At 37.4% G+C, this 27624-nt stretch overlaps 2 protein-coding genes and 1 pseudogene across 7 annotated transcripts in view; 1 reads left to right on the top strand and 2 right to left on the bottom strand.

Annotated features, from left to right (window-relative positions):
• The window catches only part of oxr1a (oxidation resistance 1a), a 201684-nt gene extending 194287 nt beyond the window's left edge, over positions 1–7397 (top strand). For 4 of the 6 annotated variants that reach the window (XM_053488244.1, XM_053488246.1, XM_053488245.1 and 1 more), the window contains 6 exons: positions 641–721; positions 1639–1764; positions 2855–3007; positions 3419–3514; positions 3617–3690; positions 5459–7397. In XM_053488244.1, the coding sequence (XP_053344219.1) occupies positions 641–721; positions 1639–1764; positions 2855–3007; positions 3419–3514; positions 3617–3690; positions 5459–5594 (666 nt within the window). In that variant the 3' untranslated portion in view covers positions 5595–7397. Of the gene's footprint in view, positions 1–604; positions 722–1638; positions 1765–2854; positions 3008–3418; positions 3515–3616; positions 3691–5458 lie in introns of all 6 variants that reach the window. The other 2 variants (XM_053488249.1, XM_053488247.1) reach the window with 2 other exon arrangements.
• A 569-nt stretch (positions 7398–7966) lies between these two features.
• sqlea (squalene epoxidase a) lies at positions 7967–19773 on the bottom strand. Its single transcript, XM_053488044.1, has 11 exons — positions 19313–19773; positions 15414–15678; positions 15122–15299; positions 14386–14482; positions 13357–13470; positions 12988–13159; positions 12752–12847; positions 11892–12034; positions 9892–9988; positions 9633–9720; positions 7967–8797 (listed from the first exon to the last, which is right to left on the bottom strand). The coding sequence occupies exons 1-11, from the start codon at positions 19580–19582 to the stop codon at positions 8605–8607; spliced, it is 1713 nt and encodes a 570-aa protein (XP_053344019.1). The 5' UTR covers positions 19583–19773; the 3' UTR covers positions 7967–8604.
• A 1192-nt stretch (positions 19774–20965) lies between these two features.
• LOC128513845 (xylose isomerase-like) lies at positions 20966–23381 on the bottom strand (annotated as a pseudogene).
• Between the last annotated feature and the right edge of the window lie 4243 nt (positions 23382–27624).

Genomic DNA, 27624 nt, shown 5'->3' with positions numbered 1-27624 from the left:
CACTTCAATGATTTTTTTTTCCTTTTATGTAGTCAGAACTTGTGAACAGGATTACCACTGCCTTTGAGTAAGTCGTGTGCTGTGACTTAATTGGCCCGTAACATTCTGTTTCTTTGTAAAACACTCTTCTTTTTTTCTGCGTGTCCCCAAACCGAAACCTTGTCACTAATCCGTCTCGTTTGGTAAAGCCGTGACATAGCAACAGACTCCGTACAGTTAACAAGGCTAATTTTAGCACTGACGATAACCACCAGACCGAAGGTAGCCTGGCAACTCATGCAGCTAATAAAACAATTGAATTAATTTTTCTTTTTTTTTTTTTCTTTTTCTTTTTGAAGGCCAGTCGTCTTTGCCAGACTGTTGTATCGAGAAACAGCTCACAAAGCCATGCAAAACACTTGGTTTGAACCTGCTCACATGTTAGACTCAACACAATGTGAAAATTTTGTACTTATCTTACAGTCTAGGCCTCCTGCTTTTCTGTTAATACTAAGGATAATGATTTAACAGCATTGTGTCAGTTCTTCCGTGAAGTGCCGCAGTGGCCACACGTTGCTTTCACACTCCATGCTCACTATTGTGCTCGCTCTCTCTCCATGCTCAGCTGTGGCTTCTTCCCCCTTTCCTATCTCTGTACCAGGTAGTGTCACTGAGCGAACATCACCGCCGGATCGATGCACTAAACTCTGAAGATCTGCGTGCCCTGTGCAAACGGCTCCAGGTGCCTAGCCATAGATCCCCAAAGAACTTAGAAGTCTTCTTAGAGCATAGCTTAGTATCGATTAGCTTGAGTCTCCTTACAGTAGATTTACTTCTGAGTTTCTTCTGCTATAAGTAGATAGCAATACGGTTGTGCTGGACACAACCATATAGTGGTTAATATGGAAATGCATGCGCGTGCGACGGTCTGGAAAAACGCGTCTGGTTTCTGCTGAAAAGACGGATTTGACCACAAGAAGGGTTTTTCCCGGCCGCCACACAGCTTCTGAATAAGATTCATTTTCATTTTGAACTGCGCTACCACAGGCAGAGTAAACCAATTGACTCAGCACATTCTACACAATCCTTGCGACAGACGTGGCCTAGATTATGTACGGTGTGGTATATCGTCTGTAAAGGGGGTGGGGGGTGGGGCATGATTGGGGGGAAAACGATGGAATTTAGGGCTCCGTAGAGTGTTTGTTTAATTGTTTGCCATGGACAAAGAAGGTAATTCAAGCAAGGGCTGTGTAACCCGAGTGTGTTCAGGCTGCAAGAGGCTAAGTGTCTCTTTCTTTGCCACTATTCTGTGAAGCAGAGCCAGTCCCATGGGTCTTTTGCTTGCAATCCAGGTTAGTCCGTTATACGATACGTAGTAAAGTCTATATGGGTAGAAAACATAACTGGGACACACAGACAGATTCATACAGTAAAGATAAAATAGTTGTAACAACTTTTGAGTTTGTTCCTTTGCATCCTTTTTTTTTTTTTGCATGCATGGTCATTTAAATAAACAAACTTCCTCTAAGATATTTATATCGTTGGTGTCAGATTAAAAACCCCCCAAAAAAAGATTTAGATTCAGATCTAGCGTTGTAGCTGACAGGTTCCCGAATCAGCCGCCACTCACTTGGCTTACGTTGTTCTCTGTTGTTTTAGATCACCACCAAGGAGGAGGTGAACTCCAAACACGGCACGTCCATCACAGCCACCCTGGAGCCGGAGACCTTTAAACCCAACTTGAGCGAACCTAGCGAACTCCTGGAGGCCGAACAGATAGAGAAGGTAAGCCGCATCGATCCCAATCTTTGCGGGTATTGCTTTGGGTGCTGGTTTCTCTCTACAAGAGCTTTAAGGAGCTTATCGATCCATTTCCTCTTTCAATAAGGTGCTTTCTTAAGCATTCTCGAATTATTGATCAATTATAGATTGTCACAGACGGACAGACATGCCTTGGGCTTAAAAAATATATATATATATATATATAATTTTTTGTGTGTGTGCTTTTGTGAACACGATTTAAAATATGTATGCTTATTCTGGGATTCTTTAAAATAGAGAATGCATTTATGAATCACTAAAACACCAAGCACTCTGTAGGTAAATGAAGCAGCAAGAAGTTCTGATATTAACATATTTTCCAGACTGTAGGTTCGTTACAGCTTGCTTTACTCTGTAGTAATTGATTCAGCAGTTATTTTTGGTCTGTAACACTTTCCGTCATCCTCGAGGTTATCTCTGGATAATTACAGCATTATGAAGGATTCATTATACAGCAGTACTGAATAAGTTCGTAATCGGTATATTAATAGATCAGCGTTGTACATTTAGTGTCTAAAATCAAGCCATACATTTCCTGATTGTTTTTCGTTGAATGAATGAATGGAAGGGCTACTGGGATCCTGCAGTATAATTTGAGGCGCGCTTGTGGTCTCTGATGATCTCGTTATTTTTACTCACTGTGACTGTAATCTGTTTGTTTTGAGTCTACACTCGACGATGCCCTGTGGGTATTGCCATTCAGTAGCATCAGCTTAGCACTTTAAGGAAATAGCTCACCTAAGGTGACTTCTCATCCTGTGTTCTGTGCTGATGCACCTCAGAGACCCACACTGTGGGTAAATCAGACAAAACCTAGTTGTTGAGGAAAGCCCAGACTAGCCAATACAGATTTGTAATTTGTAGACTGATTTGTGTATGCATATGTGTGGGGGTGTGTGTTTTATGATTAGTCCAGGTACTGAAGAAACAGATATGTCTTAAGTCTTTTTTTTATGTGCTCTGAAAATGCTACTATGATTTTTTTACTTTTCATGCCATTGTTTGTATACATTATGATAATCAGATGCTGTACATCTTATTTTTTTCCCCACAGCTGGCAAAGCATCTCCCACCCAGAACCATAGGCTATCCATGGACGCTGGCGTTCGGCACGTCCAAGCACGGCATGAGTATTAAAACCCTGTACCGGATCATGCAGGGGCAGGATTCTCCCATGCTCCTCGTCATTAAAGACAGCGACGGGCAGGTAAGACTCTCCCATATCAACGCTGAACTAAGGGATTATTTAATTTTTTTATTCCTCCTTCTCAGTGGTTTATTTTCAAGTTTTTCTATGATTATATATATGTGTAAAATATTCATTGACAAGTAATAACAAAGGCTGTAGATTTAAAAGATGTAAATGAAAGCTTGAGGGACCAGTTAGTGTGAGCGTTAGCCTGCTAGACTGTTGGCATTTCGATTGAAAATTTGATTGATCTTGCTCATGTGTGTGACGTTAAGCTGTTTTATTATGATATCCATTCTTTTCCTTTGTGCATCTTGCTTAATTAATTTATTTAGAAAGGAATGCACTGGAGAAACTCAGTAGCCAGTATCGTCTGTAGTGTATCCCATAATAACATTTAGTCATTAACATGATCTGTGTGATGTCTAGGTGTTTGGGGCATTAGCATCAGAGCCGTTTAAAGTCAGCGAAGGATTTTACGGCACAGGAGAGACGTTCCTGTTCTCCTTCTATCCACAGTTTGAGGTGTGTGTGTGTCTGTGTGTGTGCGTGCGCAAGGCTTGGGCATTTTAAGTCCATACAGTAACCCAACAGCAATGACATGGGGTAAATTTTCTGTTCTTTCAGGTCTACAAATGGACAGGTGATAACATGTTCTTTATCAAAGGAGACATGGACTCCCTGGCATTTGGTGGAGGAAGGTGAGTCCTTACAAGTTCTTTAAGGAGCTTCTTTTTAGCCACTGCACTTTGTAGTCTCAGCTTCATCTATTATATTATAATCTCAGTCAAGATGCCGCCGCCTGAAAATGCAGATGAAGTATTTACAAGGTTTATAAATCCTTTGAATTGAAATTGGATAACGGGTAGTAAAACAAATTGTAATGTTTCTTATAATGTAATGAGTAAAGGATGACCCTGGAGACAGAACCGGCTAAACACAGCATAGTAAAGTATAGATCATGATTTAGCAAAGAGTATGTGGGGGAAAAAATGTAGTTCAGCAACTCCAGTTTCCTAACTTCAGAGTCTCTGCTGTAGAAGATTACAAAGTTTTATCATTTATTCAGCTGAAGGTTGCTCATTTGACTAGTAACTAGCTATATTTATTCTGGAATGTCATCAAGAGGACGATGGATGGTCACAAACCATTAAGCACAAAGCTGAGCTGTTTGCTTTTTTTGCAAAAAGAGTGGTATAAAGTAGGGCTGTAGCTATAAAATATTTTAGTAATCGCGTATTCTACCAAAAAATGTAACGAGTAATCGGATAAAGTGTACTTTTGCTTAATTAAACATCAATGTAAAATATATAAGAAAAACAAAGACTAATTGTTTTTCTTTTTGAAAAATCTACTTTTATTTTTTAAATGCCTACAGCATTTTATCAAAAATAAACATTGTCATTATTTACAATACAAGGAATAGCTTAAAGTTGACTGAGATGAATTAAGTGCATTACAGTGCAATACAGTCTTATTTTAAGGCCTTTTCTTAGATGTAAAAACTTGAGAAAAAAAAGGTATTTTAAATAACTTTAAGTAACAAAAAAAAAGGCAACACATTAAACTAAATAGTTATACAAAAACACTAAGTTGTGCAACTTAACTTTCAGGACTAAACGTTTCTACATTTACAGCTCAGGCATAACATAAGCCTTTACTGACAATTTCTGTCATTTTTCTTTTGCTGGTTTCTTCATCTCTTGGCTCGCTGATATTTTTTTCGCTCCTTACCTTCCATTTTGCAGGCAGCAACAGAACGCTCCCTCAAATTAATACACAGCTAACTGTTTGCGTCTCCTTCCGCTTAGTGGGTGACATGAGCGTGGGTGATTATTTGCGCAAACAAATAATTGTGCAAAAACATAACGCAAGCTTTTAAAATTTATTAAAAGAAGCTTCGAAGCAGAAGATTTTGCCTCGACCATTTTTTGTAATCGAATTACTCAAGTTAGTTGAGGAATCGTTTTAGCCCTAGTATAAAGTCACCCAACGGCAATGTGGGTTATTTCACCTAATACTAATTTCCTAATGTTTTTTAGCAAAAGCATTAATACAGGTTGTTTACAAATTATTTCTATTTAATAGCTGTTATTAAAGCTTTGCAAATACTGCATGATTTTAGCCTATTTTGATGTGTTGTGTTATTGTAATTTCATTTAAACATACACTCTAAATAACAATAGTTACATTTTAAATTTAGGAGAAATATTGTCAGCAGTTTACAAAAATTTTAACAAAACTGTTCATCTCACCAATGCATGCACCTGTAAAAAAAAATAAAAAACATACTGATTATTTTGCAGTGTTCTCTTTTTTTTCATATTGTCTCGGGTATTAAAAGATAACCGTGTTCAACAATCATTTGGTCCTCGTTAGCCATCCTGCTGTGTAGCATTAATGCTCCTGTTGACGTATATGTTTAAATATATTCAAAACCATCTCTCTCTTTCTCTCTCTCCCTTGCAGTGGTGAATTCGGTTTGTGGCTGGATGGAGATCTCTACCATGGCAGGAGTCACTCGTGCAAAACGTTTGGGAACCCGATGCTCTCCATGAAGGAGGATTTCTTCGTGCAGGACATTGAGATCTGGTCCTTTGAGTAGGCCACTCTCCCCATTAGCGGGGAAGAGAGAGGGAGATGGCTCCAGTCAGGGAAAGAAAGCCAGCCAGATGTCTCTATACTGGCTAGAAGTGTCCCAAACCTTAATGTGCATCACCTTGGCTACCAGGAAGCCTGTTTTTAAAGAAGCATAATCTCTTTATGCTTCTGCATTTAACCCAGATCCTTTCCCCTCCCTCCCTTCCTCCCTCCTTCCTTCTCTCTCTGTCTCTCTCTCTCTCTCTCTTTCCTCGTGATGTTCCCATGTGTACTTTATTCCGAGCTTCAGTACAAAGGTGTGTTCAGGTGAGCAGAAGAAAGTTGAGACGCACCGCGACAATCATCAGTGAGCGTTAATCTACTGATTTACAGGGGACCACTGGAGCGCTCTAAACATCAGATGGTGATGCTGGGATAGGTTTGGGACGAGGCGGATCTGTTACAGCCCGAGACAGAAGGCTTCATCCTTTGGGTAATAATCCGATGTTACTAATGCAAAGGCCTCATGCTGGAGAAGGACAACAAAGAAAAAAGAAACTGAAGTAACTACAACACATTCCTGTGCCCTTTGACACTAAAGAAACGTTATTGACCAGTAACTGGATCGCCTGATCAAGGCAGCATCCATACAGAGAGCAAATAAAGCGTGAGTGTACCTGCGGGAGTTTCCTTCTGAAGCGAATTAATACAAGTGTCGTGAATTCATAGTCTTTCTGTCGTTCACCATCATAGATTCACCGCGGTAAAGCACATAGCCCTTAATCTATGAAGAAAAACATCGTCGTTCCGTTCTGTTCAGTGGGTTTGTGCGTGAGTTCAGCTTCCTCCGTGTGTGGAGGGTCGTGTGTGTACTGTTTGTAGACAGTAATGTGTCGCAATAGATTTTGTGGAATATGCAAATTACTGTTCTTGTTAACCTCAATAATCCAGACGGGGTCTTTTTTGTCTCCTCTTCCCGTCGCTCTTTCAGACTAACTTTTAAAAGCTTTTATGTCACGAGAGAAAATTTTGCTTTTCAGGGTATCAGTTGAAAAGCTGGATTTTTTTTTTCATAAATATTATGACAATTATATATTTATGTATATAATTATATAACAAATTCTATAAATATCTATATATATATGTAATTATATATTGCTGTTAAGTGTGACAGTGATCTTTTTTGTGCTGATTTTTCAGCTGTTACCAATATAATGTACAGTATATTACCCTGTAAATTAATGTTAAAATAGTAGACTTGTTCCTCTCTCTCTCTATATATATATATATAAATATAAATATTAGCAGACAAATATATAGAGTGTGGATTGGTGGGTTGCTTCTAGCACTTTAATCTAGTTTAAAGCCAGATGCTTTCGGCTTTTTTTGCAGTAGCTGTACAGTCTTTATTATATATATTTTTTCCTTTCTTTAATTTGTGTGTTTAGAAATTTAACAGTTGTTAGATGTTTATGAAGAGCTTTCTGCTACACTGTTGGGGAGAAAAAATGTAGCTAAAGCTCTGAATCTAATGTCCCGAGTCCGGTGAGGTTTAGATCCTTTCCTCACGTGTCTCGTCCCGATGCCGTGTCTCTGTTGGTGTGTAGATTCACTGTTCACAGGCTGAGGGAGGAAGAGGAGGGTGAAGAAGCGCAGGTCATCATCAGACCCTCATCACTCTTCCCACACCAGCAAGTTCTGTCCATGTGGAGTCACAGACGAGGTCCAGTGTGAACAAAATGCTCCAGCTGATATGCTGGAATGCAGTGTAATAGTGATGTTAAAAAAAATAAATAAAAAGTATACAAATAAAAATATTGTAACCTCACACTGATTGTATTTATTTCTTTTTTTAACTTGTAGTAAAAAGTCAGCAATGAAACTTGTGGATGGTGCACAACTGAACAAAAAGGCAGCAGTATTTCAGTGAGGCAGGTAGAAGCCATTAGGGAAGTGATGTCAAAGAAGTGCATAATGTGTTACCATGACAACAGGCTCCTGCATTCTTTTCTTTTAAGAAAACAGCAGCACCGTTTTCAGACTAAAGTAGGCTTGAAGTGTCCTCTTGGTGTTTTCTCTGCGTTTAAGCGTTGCTGGCTGCTGCCCCCTTGTGGATGCTTTGTGCAGTTACTTCTCTAGCTTGAAAGAGCAAAACTTGTAGAAACATGCTGCAAAATTTGTTCTCTGAAGAGAAGCTCTGATTCTTTTATATATAAAAAAAAAACAGCTGCTTCAAGGATTTAAAAATCATCCTTTTTTCTTTTTTTTTGGTCCATACTAATTTGGCTTAACTCTCTTATTAAAATAAACCATCTGATTAATCCAGAAATCAGAATAGTCTTTTAGACCTGCTGATTTAAAAGATTCAACGTACATCAAGTTACAAAGATAACTGAACATTTTAAAAAGGTTTTATTTATTCTGTAGGCAAACAAGTGAGATTTAGGTTGCTATTTGACTCCAAAAGGAATGGTGCAGTACAAGTCAACAGTTTCAACAGTACAAGTTTGTGGAAATTCATTTTTGGTGCTTTAAATGTTGTGTGCAAAATCCATACCAAGAAAAATGTTACAGTTCGTCTCTAAATGATCCCTCGCTTAGTTCATAGCTCCTGTGATCAAAGGGAGGCATTTTTTTCTTCAGTTTTGATACAAAATAGTATGACATTTCCTTAAACATTTTTATATAAAGAATTACACAGCTGTAGCAGTGTGCTGCTTTAAGGCTTGTGACTTATTTCAATTTGCATCCGTCTGCTTTTTTAATATAATTATAACATAAATATCAGTCTCGAATACACCCAAAATGTGATTCAGTTCAAGCTGTTTAAAAGCAATCACCCTGTTATCGATGCATGATACATGATACAGGCTCTTTATACTGTATCATTAGAAATAAACAGATTTGAAGTTTAGATATGTAGATATGCTGTGATGCTGAAAGGCACAGCTGGTTCATTTCTTAAAGTTCTCCATGCTATTAACTGCCTTCCCGTGTATCTGATTGCAGTCTTTAGGCACATGACTAAACATGGCTTAGTACACCAGGTACTTCATCTCTGAATAGATGAGAGGGAACATAATGGCACAGGCACGGTAAAGGATTGTTCCGCTGTTCACCAAGGCCCTTGGTTTCGTCAGCCATGACTCTGATTTGAAGCTGAAGTATGTGGCGTACAAGGCTACAGCGAAGAAGTGTCCGATCAGAGTCATGGGCTTTGGTGTTAACCTAATAAGAGAACACAAGCTTCTGTTAACTATGAATATATACAAGACTGTGCAAAAGTCTCAACATATTTTTAGTGCAAATTTTAGTTTATATGTTTATCATGTCTGCATTATTATGTACAAAACCATTCACTATTTTCAAATATACCTGAAAAGTTAATAATTAAATAACATTACAGAAAAATGTCTGTTAAGAAAAGCAACATATTACACAAATCTGTATCTAACACTACTCATTATTATTTTATAGCAATTTTTTTTTTAACAAAAAATACTGACTTTATCTTATTACTCTTTGGTTGTGGCTCTTTATATAAATTTTCTTTAATGTAGAAATGTTTTTAAAGGCATCTGTGCTTATGGCATTTTTGCTCGTAGGGTTTTACTGAGTGCTAGACAATATAAGCTCTTCTGCTTTTTCGTGCAGGAGCTTACATTAGGTTTCTTTTTGTTTCCATCTGAAATCTGGTCTGTCAGGTAATATTATGATTAAGATTCAATTTGTCACATGTACCTTACAGCACAGTGAAATGATTGTCAGTTCTGGGAAAACTGGGGTCAGCACAGGATCAGCAGTTAGAATAAAGGGCTTTTTCCCCAACATCAGTAACCCGGACCCTTAACCGTTTGAGCCTTCACTAGCCATAAATATATTGCTTTTTTACAGACATCCAAATATTCTTCTGTAATGTTATTTATTTATAAATCTTTAAGATATGTTTAGAAATAGTGGAAAGTTTTGTACATCATAATGCAGACATGAGAAACAACTATAACACAATTTGTTCTTAAGGTAATACGGTACCTAAGACTTTTAAGTGTATTACAGTACGTACACAGACAGTAGACCAATTGGCCCATTGACACACATTCCACCCAGTTTGAAGTACTGGAAGCAGGCACTTCTTAACTGATGCAGAGAACCTGAAGAATAAAAATAAAAAATAATTTTTTTTCTTTTTAATTAACTACTTCCAAAATAGAATCTACATGATCTTTCACCAAGCCTTTAGTTTGAGTTAATTAAGTAAAAACTTTCATCCTGAAACAGTGAAAACATTCTCAAATTAACAGTGATTAATGACGTGGACATACTGTCTGTTGCTGCGAACAGCTCGTAAAGCGCTTGAGCCAGCACGTTCACCACAAACGAGTGTGATGACTTGCGTTCCCAGTAGAACTTTTTCTTTGCCTGTTAAATAAAACCACAAATTAGTTTTCATTTCATGATGAATTAAGAATGTAAGAATTAGTGCACTCTTCTTACATTTACTCTTCTTACATTTACATCATCTTTAATACTATTAAACGTCCTAGAAAACCTCTTTCATATAGTATTTCCTCCTCATTATCCTCGATATGCCATATTGTTGGCTGGTATTTACGCTTTGTCCTCACATACACGACATGTCCAAAAGTTTGTGGGCAACTGAGGCGTCCATTACCCCCATGTTTGTTTCCTTCCCCAGGCTGTTGCAATAAAGATAGAGGCACGGAACTGTAGAGAATGTAAGCATACGCGGTATCATTACATGATGATGATGATGATGATGATGATGCGACTATGTTTGCAAACGTCCATCCTTACACATCAGTGCGTGTTCTCACTACTGCTCTTGTGTCCATAAACATTTGGCCACATGTTGAATCTGCTGCCCTCGCTGAATACCATAGAATTCCTTCTTGCAATCAGGCTTGTAATTCTCAAGGACACCCAAAATTACTTTCAGTACCACTAAAGACAATGATAAGGCAACATTATATTCTAAAAGAATAAAAAAAAAAATGTACCACCCTACTACTACAGTTCAATCTGTTTGGAGACACGACCAAGAGTCACAGGTTCAGCTAATAGTTTAATATCCGGTATTACAATGTGATATTACGCTCTGACATAATAGGTGGTGTCATAGGTTACATAAGGTTAGTAGTCCGCATACACAAGTACGAAGAAATGGAGAAGAAGTAGTTGTTATTGAATTCAGGTTAGAGCTCTTGAGAGTTTTTTCTAAAACTCCAATTCAGTCTCCTGATTTGTGGAAGACAGAAATTTAACTTGAGGAATTAAAACATGAGCAGTGATACAGTAGCTAACATACATGTAGTCATATATATATATATATATATATATATATATATATATGTAATAGCTCTGCATTAATAGCAAAATACTATTACATTCTCATTATGAGATTTTGTATTCCCTCCTTAAAAATGTTTTAGAATGCACCGCTGTCTTCACTTCTTCATCAGAAGTAAGTCATTGTCCTCGTAAGGCTGCTTTCAGTGGAACAAACAGGTGAAAGTCTGAAGTAGTGAGGTCAAGATTATAAGGAGGATGCTTTAACACCTCTAATTAAAGTTTTTGTCGACAGTGTGTGGACATGCATCGTCATGCAAGATCACAACGCCCTCAGATAGTAGACATCTGTGTTTAATCCAAATTGTAGGCTTTAACTCGTCAATAAGCATCTCACTGTAACAAGCACTGAAAATTGTTTATGATAATGTTCCAATACTGGCGCCCAGAAAACCTAAGAATCTATTTTATAGCTGAAGTTTTAACTTAGTCAGCGATTGGGTGTGTTTCCGTTACATACGCTACTGTTTACTTTCAGGGTTAGTGATGAATCCATGTCTCATCACCAGTAATGATTCTATTTATAAAAAATTTCACCTTCCATAGAGTATCGGTTCAAATTTTATTTGCAGATATTCAGATGCTTTCTCCATATTGCACACGAAGTCCGGCACCAGGCATAGAGTACACCTTCAGACCACGAAAATATATCATCCTGTAGTTACAAATGAACTAACGTGACACGTTCACACCTGCACAGCAGTGATTGGGGAGACAAGAGTCTTGATCGGAAAACACTGATAAAGTTTTAATATAACCGGAGTGGAAATCATTCTTTTTGACTCACCCTCATATAACCCAGACTTTGATCAGAGGTATGGCTTGGAATGTTAGTTATGCTCATTATTATTAAACTGAAACATGGTTTTATCCTATTTTCATAAAGGAATGAAATTTTTTTAATTCATTTATTTTGATCACATCCTTTTTACATTCAGTCAGAAACCCTTGTTACCTGAAGCATGGCGCTGTCGTCATACAGATCTGGAATGTTTCTGAGCAGCTCTCTCCAGATGCGGATGTCGTTCAGCACCACACTCATCCCCCCTCCAGTCAGAGGATGCCTCATGTTGTAGGCGTCACCCAGAAGCAGGACTCCTGTCAGAGTGTGTGTCAAAGTTACTCTGATTTCAAATCATTTTATACTTTTTTATTTCTGCATCACTTTTTTCTGTAAAACAGTACACTCCCATCATACCGGCTGGATAAGCTCAGTGGTTAAGGCGTTGGATTACCACATGGAAGGTCCCAAGTTCGAACCTCAGCACCACCTAGTTGCCCCTGTTGAGCAAGGCTCTTATGCCTTAACGGCTCAGATGTATAATGAGATAAAAATGTAAGTCGCTCTGGATAAGGGCGTCTGTCAAATGCTGTAAATGTACTCCAGGAGTGCTTAAAGGCTGCCAGTGTAGAGACAACATTATTCATGTAAGCGTTTTCAACTGATGTGACACTTCTGATTTGTCACATCCTGAATAATTTGATGAGTTGAATTTAATCAGAGGCACAATAAAATATGCAGGACTGAAATTTAACATGTAATGAATCTTCATTGTGCCGTTCAAAGTGGCATTCCTTTATTAAAACTGAGCTTGCTGAAATTGTTTTTTTTACATAATAATACATTTAACAGTCATACCTTTTGCACACAAGTAATTCTAAACAGTAATGCAGTTCTAAGCAGCAATAATAACTAATTCACTAAATCACTACAAATGTGCTGTACAAAAAAATTATATATTGTTGTGTTTGTGTATTTCAAACCATAATCCTCAATTAAGTTTATTAATCTCTAGCTCAGGCATTCATGTGTACCTGGTTTGTTGACTGGTGAAGGTGGCAGGAAGCTCGCAGGCATCGTCCTTAGACGGTCATTCTGCAGAGCGATCATAAACGGCTCCTGTAAATGCGCTACAGACAGAAAACAGGATTCTGTTACTGATGCTAAAAAGAAAAGGAAGATGATCTGAGTGCATTAAGATTACTCAGTTTCCACTGCACTCTGTAGGACAGGAGATGAGATGAGATGATTAGATGAAAGCCGATCGTACTTGGAAGCTGAGGATGAATCTTCTCCACCATGTACTCGGTCAGGTCTCGAGGCATATCTCCCCTGATGTCCACCAAAATTCTGGTCTTGTTGGAGGAGATCTGGTAGATCAGGATTGGACTGGGGTTTGCCAGAACAAGCTCTGCGTGATTGGGTTTAAACTGAGGACAATCCTAAGAGAGCAGACAGAATCACACACACTACATCACTCACACATCATTGTAGCGTTGTGATGTATTTCTGCAAAATTCACTTTTTTTTGTGAGCTCTGACAGTCTTGTCGCAAACAAATGCAATTTTTTTTCAAATGCTAATCTATCTACTGTATATTATCACTGTACTTAATTTGATGATTCATCCTTCGTCTTACCTTCATTAAGCAGCCTACAAAATGTGACGAGACCTTGACCTTCCCAGACGTCAGGCCCTTACGGAACTTAGAGAAGCAGCCATCGGCGACTACCGTCAGAGGAGCATGGATCACCTGAGGAGAAACAACAAAGTGTGGGATATTATTAGTGCCATGATGTAAATGTGTGATTGCTTTTAAGGACGCCCTGGTTCCTTAATCATCAGTCCCTATGGAGTTTCACATGTTCTCAGCATGTCCATGTCTGTTTACTCCATTTGCTATTTTAAAAAGGTGGCTGTGCTTTGCTTAAATTGTCCCTTGGTATGAATGAATGTGTGATTGTGTGTGTGTGCATGGTGTTCTGCAATAAACTGGTTCACATTCCCTGGGTGTTAACTCATCCTTAGTGTCCTGGGATAGACTTTTGGATCTAGCACAACCCTGGAGAGGCCGTATGAGTGACAGTCGTGTCTAATGAGGATTCTTTTTCTAAGCAACTTTACAGGAAAAATATTAAACAAAACTGTATTTCTTTGGAAAACAAAGGACACGGTGCTTACTGAAAAAGGATGGATAAAATCATCCTGTTTTAAAAATGCTTTGTTTACATTGTGTGTTGGGTGTGTGTGTGTGTGTGTGTGTGTGTGTGTGTGTACTCGCAAAGCTATTAATGTGGGGACATTAACCGGAATACACACCCATCAAGTGGGGACCTGTGTGAAATGGGGACCTAAAATCGAGTCCCCACTTTATTAACCACTGTAGCATGTATATCTCACCGAGCTGAACACCCCCCCGCTTAATATCTCCATAGTCCCTAATATCAACATTTACACGTTACGAAGTGTGTAAGTGTATTAGCGCCACGCCTCACAAGTGTGTAAACCACCCTGCTGGCCGCAGACTGAAAAAACAACTCGTTAGCAGACTTTCTGACGTAATCCAGCTATGCTGCTGTTGCCAGAAAATACCTTTATCTTTGAAGATACATTGTCTACGTTATAAACTGGGGTTTACTTTAAGAGTTTGTGTTTTATGTGTGTGTACCTTGATTTTCCCAGTGTCCTTCTCACGATACTCAATTCCCATTACACAGTCGTCCTCCTCCTGCAGGCTGGTTACAGTGCCCTCTACAAACCTTACACTGTACAAATGAAAAAGCTGTCAGATTCATCAAACACATAAAATTCAGAGGAAACAGCTCCAGGACTAGCAGGGTTCAAAGGGCTGTTTGTCTTGAAATGATTAAAAACATACACATATTAGTATAAAGTTTAATTATTGGTGTCCACATCAGATTACAACAAATGTCTTAAAGTGGATTTTTTTTTCTCCAAAATTTGGTATAACCAACTGCAACAGCACTACCACTGGTCATGAGAAAAATTCCCAGAATTGTATAAAGAAGTGAGGCTTGACTGATTGATCAAACTGTATTCCTTGGGTAGATCTGACACTCGGACCAATCCTGTCCTGTTTTATATAAATAAATGCATTACTCTTTAGCAACAGGATGTGTTAGTCCTAAATATTGATGAAATTCAAATTGTGTCTCAACCTAACATACAGATGTATGCTCTAGAAATAACTCCATATTAATTCATTCCCCAGAACCAGGCTTCTCAGTGACAAAGCACAGCATATGTTTTTATTTCTAGTCCCCAAGAGTAACTTTTACTCAGACTTATTCAGCTAAGAAAGAGTCAGTCCGGATCAGGTGTTACAAAGCTAAAACAAAACTAGCAAGGTTCGTTTTCTTACCTAATGTTCATCAGAAACTTACTTGGGTTCTTTGAGAGCAGCCTGTCTCAGGCCCATAATAAAGCGACCGTAGTGGAAGGATCGTCCGCACTGAACACCATACTTGTCTTTCGGATAAGGGATCTCCACCTCTGAGAGACTCTCCTTGTCATGGATCACATACCCCCTGACCACATGAGCATCCAGTCCCTCTACTGCACCTAAGGAAGGTCGTATAGATGTGTGTGAGTAATAATTAATGTCTGAATCCATTTAACATCTCATGACTAAAACAATTTTTTCATGAGTCACCTACATATGAATAAGTAGCTTACCCTCCAGGCCCAGCTGTTTCAGGGCCTGATAGCCACCTGGCTGCAAAAGTTCTCCCACAATTCTGTCTGGCTGACGCAGATCTCTCTCCACCACAATAACTTTTCGTCCATCCTTTGCCAACACGGCCGCCATGGCCGATCCCAGCACGCCAGCACCAACGATGATGACGTCCGGCTCTGGATCAGGAGAGGACGCATCCTCTGAGGTACTTTCTGTGTTCAGTGCCTCGTCTTTGCCTATTAATCGCCTTCTTCTGGTACCTCCCTAGTCATCAGTGATGAGAATAAATGTAGCATGAAGATCAATAGTTTTACCAAGAAACCATGAAGCGGTAAATATTTAATTCATGGCTTCTCATTTACATTGAGGTCAATCAGCATTTGATCACCCTGTGATTTTGCAAGTTTTCTTACGTAGAAATCATGGAGGGGTCTACAATTTTCAGCATAGGTGCATTTCCTCTGTGAGAGACAGAATCTAAAAAGAAAAATCCTGAAATCACATTGTATGATTTTTTAACAATTTATTTGTGAATTACTGTGTCAAATAAGTATTTGATCACTTGCTTATCAGGCAGATTTCTAGCCCTCAAAGACCTGTTATTTTGCTTTTAAATAGTCCATTTGCTTTTTACGGAGCCACTCCTTGGTTTTCCTGGCTGTGTGCTTTGGGTCATTGTCCTGTTGGAAGACCCAGCCACTACACATCTTTAATCCTCTGACTGAGGGAAGGAGGTTTTTGCCCAATATGTCACAATACATGGCCCCGTTCATCCTCCCCTTAATACAGTGCAGTCGTCCTGTCCCCTGTGCAGGAAAACATCCCCAGAACATGATGCTTCCAGCCCCATGCTTCACTGTAGATATGGTATTATTGGGATGATACTCATCATTCTTCTTCCTACAAACACAGCGAATGGAGTTAGGAGTTAGTCTCATCTGACCACAGGACTTTCTGCCATAACTCCTCTGGTCCCTGGCAAACTTTAGACAGGCCTGGGCATGGGCTGACTTAATCAGGGGCACCTTCGTGTAATGCAAGATTTTAAACCATGACGTCTTAGTGTATTACGGATAGTAGCCTTAGAAACGATGGTCCCAGCTCTCTCTTTACGGCATTGACCAGCTCCTCACATGTAGTTCTGGGCTGATCTGTCACCATTCTTAGCATCATTAATAACTCATGTATCTATTTAGACTTTGGCTGATTGTGGGGTGCACAGGTGTCTTTATGACAGCTAATGACCTCAAACAGGTGCTACTAATTTAGAATCATAAACAGAGTGTAGCTGGACTATTTAAAAGCAAAATAACAGGCCTTTGAGGGTCAGAAATCTGGCTGATACGCAAGTGATCAAATACTTATTTGACACAGTAATGTGACAAAAAAAAGAGAATTACACAAAAATGTGAATTACAATTTTAATTAATTAAATTGTTGAAAAATCATACAATGTCATTTCCGGATTTTTCTTTTTAGATTCTGTCTCTCACAGTGGAAATGGACCTATGCAGACCCCTCCATGATTTCTAAGTAAGAGAACTTGCAAAATCACAGGGTGATCAAATACTTATTCACCTCACTGTATATAGATGAATCCAGGTTTTCATTAGAAAATATAGAAATCGTTTTTGATTTGAATCTGACTTTTTAAAAGCATGAGCTAAAAACTCAATTATTTTCATTGGATAGGATGTTTTTATTAATGTTTAATTATACTGTACCTTTGTACTATACTAAATATAATTCACTGCCTTCAGTAAAGTCTAAACACAACATTTTGAGGAGACAGAAAATAACACACACATTTTGTACCAAAAATAATTAAAGCTAGGGTCAAGTAAAGTAAAAATACTGTAATTCTTTACTTGCTAAATACCTTTTCTGATAAATGTTTAAAGCTGTTTAAAATAAAATAAAAAATACTCATAGTATGAAATTATACTCTTAAATGTATATTCATTTTGAAAGCGAAAGAACAAAAACCATTATCAAAGCAAAGACCTTATAGGAAAATAGTAAGAAACATTGCCTATATAATAACATCTTTATTAGTTAGCATGACACCCTGACAACACAAACTAGCTAAATGCTAATAGCTAACTATGATAAAAGTCAACTGCCTAAATAAACAGGATTCAAACTTATTAACTTTATAATATATCTGTTAATGTTTATATTTTTATGGATTTAGATTTAACTTGATGCTATCTGTTGTTTAAATAGGTGAAGGTGTGTGTGTGGAAAAGTCCAAATTGTTATTTACAAATTATTATTATTATTGGGTAGAAAGACTAAAAGGATTTACATGGGTATAGATTTAAATTAGACTTAAGTGAGGTAACAAAGTAATTACATTTTCATCAAATATTAATTCATGAGGATTATTTTTTTTAATTAAAGCAGACTTGCATGAAGTAACAAAGTAAATGTTGTGTGTTACTTTTTATGCAATAAGCTAAATGTAAAGGTGTGATAATGCAAGCTAAGATAAAATAGTAGTGTTTAACAACTTTAACTTTTTTAATTTTTAAGAAATAACTATTATTTAAAAGATTTATGCTAGCTGAAGATGTTTAAATGTGACATAAATATACAGTACCAGTCAAAAGTTTGGACACACCTTCTAATACAATGTTTTTGTTTAATGAATTATTTTCAGCATTCTAGAACAATACTGGACTTTTTGCTGGACAAAACTATGAAATAACACATATGGCATTATGCAATTACAAAACATTAACAACAGTTTTACAGTTGGTATTTTAAGACATGAAGGTCAGCTGTTCTGGAACAGTACACAACCAACAAACATATTACATAAATATAACAGTAACAGGTATGCATTTAATCAGGCAATACCTCTAAACTAGCAAAATAGGAAATAAAGCGTTGCCAATTGTGGAAAAATTTGGCTGTACATCCTCTCAACGTGTATTTAATTTTTTCAAGTAAAAAAAAACATGACATCTTTAAGCCACTGGGAGATAGGAGGATATACAGCAGACTTCCAATGCAACAATAATAGATGTCTGGATGTGAAAGCTCTGATATCCTTTTGTGTAGAATTAAGTGAAAATAAGCAATCAGGAATCCCAAATATAGCAATCTTTTTTTTTTTTTTTTTTTTTTGAAAGAAATTAAAATCAGGGGGAGAGACCATGAAATTAGAAGGTGTGTCCAAACTTTTAACTGTCTTTAGATAGAATGATACTAATACATAAGTGTAGAGAAGGGGCGTGTTTGTGTGTGTGTGTGTGTGTGTGTGTGTGTGTGTGTGTGTATAAAATGTATTACACAAATTGGTAAAATTATTTACAGATTATTATTATGTAGAGGTTAAAAGTATTAACTTATGTATACATGTTCTTTTTTTATGGAATCAACCTTAAGTAACGTAACAAAGTAAATGTAGTGTGTTACTTCATATTCAATAAGCTAAATATGATTTTTTTTTATGCAATCTTACATAAACAAGTGGTCTTCAAAAAAAATTGTTATATTTATTCATGTAATATTTATTTATGAGGAATATTTTTCAATTTAAATCAGACTTAAGTGAAGTAACAAAGTTAATGTAGTGTTTTACTTCATATCCAATTAATTAATTTACAATAATAATTATAATCAACGCCTGGATTGGTATCCACTGCGCACTAATCAGCCTAATCTGCATGTCTTTGTACTGGGAAAAGAAACCAGAGTACCTGGAGGAAACCCACCAAGCATGGGGAGAAAATGCAAACACCACCAAGCCACCTTGCTGCCTTAATTATATGTATAAATTCAAAATACAAACATTAATGTATTAGAAATAACTTTTATTTCAAGAATGAACACAAAGTTAAGATGTCTACATGTGAAGTTACAATACAGACAGGACAGCACAGTGACTTACCTTCTTGTTTGCCTTTAATGCATTGTTTTGTTGATAAGTGTCTGATTTCTGGATGATGTTATTAGTAAAAGGTAGAAGTGATAGGATTTCCAGGGGTAGCTGTAGTATCTGAGCTGTTTTCAGACCCCAGTACCTGCGGAAAGTGAGTGCAGCTCCCAGTGCCAGACACACCAGTGCACCCAGTAGGAGCTCTCTGCGAGCCAGGAACACAAACACGTCGCATTTCTTGTACACATATGTGAAGCTTGCTATTCCCAAAAAGGTCCACATGACCACAATAAAAAAAAAAATGTTTTTAATTTTAAGTTAAAAAGCAACCTGAAACAAGGCAAAATACTGCAGCTCTTCTAATTCTAATCACTTCCAAAATAAATAAAGTAAATGTTAGTTATATTATGTGTTATATAGCTAATGACATGGTGTTTCAGCCTTATGTTTAATGCTAATGTTAAGCCCAGGTGCGCGCGCGACTCAACAATAAGATGCTGCTGAATAATTTATGTTAATGAGCGCGCGGATCTTCTCACGGTTTGCAGACGTTTGAGTCCCGCCTCCTAGATTCCAGTTCAGCCAACCAGAAACGAGGAAGGAGTGAGCAGAGCTCACGCTATTTTCCCATTGGTTAGCCAGGGAGAACGGATGGTAGGATGATGTGACATCACAGCTGTCCAAGGTCGCCGCAGAAGTTCCACTGGTTTGTAAAATGTCACGGCACAAAACACTGACAAGGCATCACCATAGAAGTGTTTTTCTATGAAGTTTTTCTCTCTCTCTCGCGCGCGCGCTCTCTCTTCCGGGTCTATACTTCCTGGTCTATTTTTCAACAGTAATAAATGTGTTGTGGGATTTTTTTTTTTATCTTGTCTAAACTTCCTTACCATGAATAACACAAAACACTCTTAACATGTACTTCTAATAATGTGAAAGATGATGAAGTTTGTTTAAAACAAAAAAAGATAATAAAGATAAAACATACATTTTCAATGCTATTTATTTATGTTTAATTATTAAATGCATTATTTTGGTTATTAAAGACACTGAGCTTAAATTTCTGAACTGAAGGCAATAAATAATTAAAAAAAAGTCTGCACTGTGGTGTTGCACCTCCAGGGTCTGGGTTCAATTCCCGCCCCAGAATGAATAACGATCCCGGCCGAGGTGACTCAGAGCCCACTGCAGTCGTTCCAGTGGGAGTGGAACACTGAGAGTGTAACGCCTGACATTATTGCCAGGATGATGTAATAATTAAGTCATTATTATTTGAGTGATGACACTAACAATAATAAATCACAAGAAAGAATAATTTATTATTGCATTTTAATGAAAGACAGCCATATGGATAATTAAATTTAACATTTTATTCCACTTCATTGTGTTTATAAAACTGTATGAAAGGTGTAAATTACAGTATATCATGAATTCTGAATGAAATAGGATTACTGTTCAAGTAATGTAAAATGTAAGACTTTTAAGTAACTAAGTGGGTACACTAAAATAAATTTTACATATACATTTAATTTTACATATATTACAGTATATACTGTATATAAAGCCTTCTGTAAAACTGTAAAAAAAAAAACCACTAAACTAGTCAATTAGAATTGATTTAAACGCATGTACATTTTGACAGACTTTTTATTTTCAGTAATCGTATTATATATGTCCTAATATTACATATTGCTTGACATACTCCTGTAAATAAACATTACAGGAGTATGTCAAGTGTTAAACCTTAAGTTCCTCCAGTGAGCAACTGCCCTCTTCCACATTTAGTCTGATTCCAAGGCTGAAGCTCATTTAGCGTTCCTGCATGGCACAAATACAGTAACAGCATACATTTGATCAATTCTGAGGAGTAATCCTGGACTGCTGATCTAGGATTAGTTCTTGGCATTAATCTCACAATAAATAAAGAAAAGTTCATTTATTTATTTATTTATTGGCCATAAGGCATAGTTATTATTTAGTCTCAAATGTGTAAAAATAATAAAATAAACACCATTTATATTAGTGACTAGGATTGCCCGTAGCATATTTTGCATAACTCCTTCCTTAATCATCTTGGCTGCGTTTCTGAGACCTTGAGCGAAAGCATCCATGGCACCAATGTGAGCGATGAACAAATCTTCCAGATCAGTCGATTCCCTCCGGACTTTGGCATCAAAATTTAAACCTCCAGGCTGCAGTCCGCCCTGCTCAATAACAGCCTGAGAAATTTAAAGGTGCATAAATATCTGCTCGTAGTATTAAAAATCAACATGTATTTATATTTCATTTTTTGAATGTCCATGGGGATTTATCTGTGTCCCAGCCCAGGTCAGGCGAACCTGTGTTGGCATCCACAGACCCCAGCATGCCAAACCTACACACACACACACACACACACACACACACACACACACACAGCATGCTGCATTACAATGTTTAAAAAAATGTCACAGAATAATCCAGAGTACCATACACAGAGGCCATGATGATGTCATGTTCGTAAGAATGTCCAAATGACCAAAATGTCTATGACCAAAGCATGAACCATTCATACTCATCCCTGTAATATTAAGATACACATTCTTACATTGATTGATATAATTAATTAGTTTTAATATTAAAGTTGACTTGAGACCGCTTATCGTAATCGTGCAGGGTTCCTTTGGCTTGCGCTTAATGAGAAACTGGCATTTTAATCCGATCTTCTCTTTATAGGCTGCAATTCAACTTAACGTTAGTTATTCTTTGGTGACAAAACATAAAACAACAGTTAAAAGGGATCCAAATCTACCTCATATTCAAGGACATTTTGAAAAAGTTGGCCATATGCTTGAGTTCAGCCGCCACATCTGTGTTTAGTGTGGAGTTGAAACCTTCACGACCTCTTCAAAACACTGTGAGACAGGAGGAGACAGAAAGTCATGATGAACACAGATATCTCCAATCAGAGTGTCTACAACACACCTAAAACCTATTATTCTATGACAAAAAAAATTTTTTTTAAGAGTAAACCTCGGGTGGGTCCTGGAATTTTTAAAGGTATATGTGAAATAATTGATTGTTCTCACCAAATTTCTCAGCCTGCAGTTTCTTGCCAATCTTTTCCCAGCAAAAGCAAAAACCTGGCAGTCTGGGTTACTCGCCGCTCTGTTCATATATCTACATGTGTACAAGGTTCATGGTTCAATAATGTGTCTGTATAAATCAATATAGTGTTGTTGCATGGCTGTTTAATTTTTTATACAATAAGTTATGTTCTACCAGAGTGCTGCTGAATTCTAGAAAGAAAGGTGTTGATTAATTCCCTTTAATAGTGCCTACTGTATATTGTTTTTAAATCTCTATTTATTACTTTGCTACACTAATGCACTTATCCTAGCGTTTTACTACTGCTTGGATACCATCAAGGTAGAACGTTTACTCGGGACACCAGAGCCATGATCAGATTGCCTGCTTCACTTCTTAAACACTAGCCTCCCAGGAACCCCTTTAATGGCCCAAACATATGAAAGTAATTGAATTGAGGTCAGGACTGTACAGGGGATATGGCAGCTGAGTTACTGTAATGTGCAAGTGGTGTTGGTGAATGATTTTGTGTACAGTTCCCACAGGCAGATGCTGTTGTTTTTCAGGGATCAGGGTTTCCAGTCGCTGAATGTTCACAGGAATGACTGTAGTAAGTTTGGAGCCAACTCGGCCAGAAGTGCCATTTACAGAAGAATGATCTCCTTTTAAAAAATTTGCACCGTTCACATGGTTTACTGCGGCCAAGAGTCTCGTGTGCCTTAATGCTTCAGTAAATGTCAATCGGTTTCACAAATACATTTCTGGTTTGACTTCAACCCCCCTTGTAGTATGAATGTTCTGGTTAATATCTGCACCATGCGAGTACAGAAGAATTGCTTTCCTCTCAGCTCAGCTTTTCCTGTTAAAATGCTAAGATTAGAAATCACGACTTGACCGCTGAGTCACTGCCCCATTACAGCCTGCTCTTCTCTTCTCATATTAGTTTCCTGATTGCTTTTGCTGTCAGCGTGTCTGACCTGGGATGAGCAAAGAGGTTGCAGGTGATCCACAGCATTTTACTCCAGTCAGTTATTTTGATAATATTGCTGAAAATGTTTGACTGCTTAGTGTGATTGAATACCTGTCAAGTTGGATGTTAATGATGGGTCGTTCATGAACGATTCATTCTTTTTAAACAAGTCTTTAACATGACTCAGAAAAAACAGTAGTCTCGGAAAGTGATTCGTTGGTCTGAATAGTTCATTCTGTTGTCACATGATTTCCAAAAACGCTATGCAGTGCAGTACACAGGAAACAGAATTGAGCCATTCTTCTCAATGAGTCTTCTAGCCTGAGTCATTCATTCTTTTGTCACGTGACTCCCATAGACGTTATGCCATGCAGTACACAGGAAACAAAATTAAGTAGTCACCTTTGACTCTTTTGGTCCAAATTGTTCGCTCTTTTGTCACGTGACGCTATGCAGTGCAATAAATTCAAAAGAACGAACAATTCGGACCAGAAGATATGAGAGGTGAGCTGCTCATTTTGTTTATCATAATATGTTCTTAGCTGCATTGTAATATTTTAATCACTGAAAATGTAGCCAAAAGTTGTGTATGTAGACGTGTTGGGGTTCTGTTTATTAAACATTTAACAATTAATTTTATTTCTGATTAAAAGAACGAAATTAACTAAATGACGCAAAAAAAGATTTTAAAGAAGCGAGTCACTAAAATGATCCAAATTTCCCATCACTATTGGATGTTATTTGGATAAGATTGCCTAAAATTTTGACTGCTTATTTGTGCAGCTTACCAGAGGAAAAAAAAGTGTTCTGTGCCTTTAAAAATTACTTCCTGTTAAATGGCGTACCTGAGCCATGACGTCATGGTATGCCTCAGAAGGTGGCGCGCGTGTGCTTTATTCGTGTTAAATATAGAGTCGAGTCACTGCTGTTTATATTTCATCTTCTGTTCAGGTATTTGCAATTATTTAATTATTAGCAATTATACACTGTTCAGTGTGATAGTAACGAGCTCTCTGTTTAAAGTAGTTAATTTTACTAAATTGATGGAATGCCATGAGGTCAGCATGCCTAAGCACAAGAGTAGTGTGGGTGCTTGGTTTATGTGCTGATGTTATTTGAGCATTTCTGATGGTTTTTTTTCCCCCAAGTTATAATTTAGCTTGCACTTAACCAATTTGGGTAATATAACTCCATTCCTCCCATTATATCTAATTGTTGTGAGTTAAGCATTGCACCTGTTAATCACTTAGATTTGTCTTTGTTTTAGGGTTGTAGCTATCGAATATTTTAGTAATCGAGTATTCTACCAAAAATTTAGTCGAGTAATCGGATAAAATGTAATTGTGCTTAATTAAACAGCAATGTAAAATATATAAGAGAAACAAAGATTGTTTTTTTCTTAGAAAAATCTACTTTTATTTTTTAAATGCATACAGCATTTAATCAAAAATAAACATTGTCATTATTCACAATACAAGGGATAGCTTAAAGTTGACTATGATGAATTAAGTGCATTACAGTGCAATACATTATTTTAAAGCCTTTTCTCAAATGCAAAAACTAAAAAAAAAAAAGGTAAGGTATTTCAAATGACTTTAAGTATCAAAAAAACTAAGGCACACTGTTATGTGTTATTTTTTTCATATGCAACATGTATATTTTTATATTTCTTATTTTATAATAAAAATCTTTTTGTGTAATTTTTATCATAAACAATATTTATTTAGTGTAAACATTTCTATTACATGACAAACCCCTGCAAAATAAACATTATATGAGAATTTGTATAAAGTGTATTAATTTGTTAATTATAATAGTAATAATATATTTGCTAATAATAATATAATATATTTGATAATATTAATAAAACATGATTGTGGTGTCCTAATATACTTGATGGCGATTATGTAAGAGGGGGCAATCCGTGGCAGGGGGACACTTTAGCGCATAACACGCACACTAAAATAAATAATCATACAAAAACATTAAGGTGTGCAACTTAACTTTTAGAACTAAAAGTTTCAAAAGCTACAGCTCAGGCATAACATAAGCCTTTACTGACAATGTCTGTCGTTTTCTCTATTTTATCGATCCCTTCCATTTTGCAGCTCGCGACAGAACGCTCCCTGAAATCAATACACAGCTAACTGTTTGCGTTTCCTTCCGCTTTTTTGAGTGACGTAAGCGCTTCTTCTTTGTTGGTGTTTACTGGCGGCTTGCGTCCAGAAGCACCCTGTGTGACGCCAAACAAATATTTGCGCAAAAACATAACGCAAGCTTTTCAAATTAATTAAAAGAATCTTCAAGGCGGTCTAGCATGTTAACTGAGTGAAGGATGCTTGTGATGTTATTGTGATTTCATGTTACTTCTAGTGTGATGGAAAGTGTGTAAAAACTCATGTTACTCATAGTTAGTTAGTTCTATAACCATTTGTGTTAATTACATAGTCGAGGACCGTTGTGATGATTATCTCATCCAGGTTTCTATTGGACTCCTCCAGAGTTTGTCCCTCAGGGGCCATGTCGCTGAAACAACCAAACAATACTTAAAGAGTATTTATTAGTAACATTAACAACCTTAATAAAAAATATTTTACAGTGTAAATCCAATACACACAGGAATTCATATAGGGTGGTAAGGTGGTTACTGCATAATACTGTAGGTCCAAGGTTCACAGTCCACCTCTGGCTATGTTCTTCTTGTGTCAGTGTCTGGTTTCCTTCCATCTTGAAACCAACATGCTGGTCCGTATTAAGCCTAGTTGTAAATCCAATCCACCTACTGTACAATCATGTTTTTAAAAGTTGGAAGAAAACCAAAGGAACCCAATGAACATTGTGAGAACATAACCAGAAAACGCTGTTCAAAAAGAGTTAAAAGTTAAAAAAAAAAATGGGAAACTTGATTTTTTCCATACACCATGGTGAAGAACTTAAACGCAGCACTGAGTCTTTTCTTCACTATCTTCATGACGTTCTCTCCTTCATTCCAAGGGTTAGCACTTAACAGAGAGGTGAGAAATGTATTTCTGACGCTATGGTTTGGAATTTGAGGAGCTTTTTGAAAGCAGGTTTAAGGGCTGAGGGATTTGGGGGGCGCACATGCTATATTAACTGATCAGCCACAACACCATCATCACCACCAGGTGCAGTGAATATCATTGATTATTAATTATACCAGAAAACTGGTGACAGGATCATGGACACCTGAGGCCCGCCGGGACCAAAGGCCAGCCTGTCCAGTCTGATCTTATAGAAAGCCAAATGTAGGACCCATCCCTCATCTGCAGGGATCTGCTGCTCAATCCCCAGTACCAGACACCACAGTGCACCCACAGAGGTCTCGTAGAGTCATCAGCATCCATTGCATTTTAATGTTATGGCTGATCAGTATATGTGACTGTATGCGTCTTATGCTAAGCAAAACATTTATTTAGGTGTTTATGACTGAAAACACTCCATGGGTTTATCACAGATTTCAAAAGTCATGAAAGGTCAGAATGGTCCAACCAGCTCCAGCCCTCACCCAGCCTGATTAGTGGCATTTCTGTGAAGCTGAGCAGCTGTGTTATGCATCTCGAGTGTGTTAACGGTGCTTGATGCTTGCTCATTAAAAAACGTTTCAGCCTCTTAACTGCTGAGCGTCTATTGAAGGAAACGCAGGCTATAATAATCCCAGCGTGCTGAAAGACCATGTGTGTGCGCCAACGTGGCCGTCTTACCCGTTCCACATAAAGAGTGCCAGTAACAAACAGAATCGGAGCCAATCCTCCATCGTCCTGCCCAGCAAAATCTGCAAATGAAAAGAGGTTTTAAATACAATTTGAGCAGATCTTAGTCCGTAGCTCTCTCTCTGTTTGCTTTTATTTATAAGAATACCATTGCATGAGGAATAGAAGGGTCACTGTTACACTGCTTCACACCACTGTGATGGTGAAAAAAAAACTGCATTAACTGTTTACTGTAAAAGAGTAAATAGATAAATAAACAATTATAAATATAAGGACTTTTTCTATATACCTGGATGCAAATCCTTTGTACTCAGTGACTGCCTGAAGTTGGGAACTCATGCACATTACCAAATGCCGAGCTTCCCATGAGCTGCTCTGCCAGGCCTTTATTTCACCCCCTTAATCCGCCTTCATTAAGTGAAAAGCAACTTGACAAAGCGACTCTGACCTTTAAGGACATTTTAGTTCTTTTCTTTAAATAGCTCATGGGTGGTTACTGTGAAGTGCTGTGATATTAAAACTAAATCTGAGGACAAAGTATCACTCTGTACACTCGA

Source organism: Clarias gariepinus, chromosome 26, assembly GCF_024256425.1.
Source record: "Clarias gariepinus isolate MV-2021 ecotype Netherlands chromosome 26, CGAR_prim_01v2, whole genome shotgun sequence".
In the NCBI taxonomy this organism is placed as follows: domain Eukaryota; kingdom Metazoa; phylum Chordata; class Actinopteri; order Siluriformes; family Clariidae; genus Clarias; species Clarias gariepinus.
The sequence above is the reverse complement of the archived record's forward strand: the minus strand, read 5'-3'. Positions and strand labels throughout refer to the sequence as shown.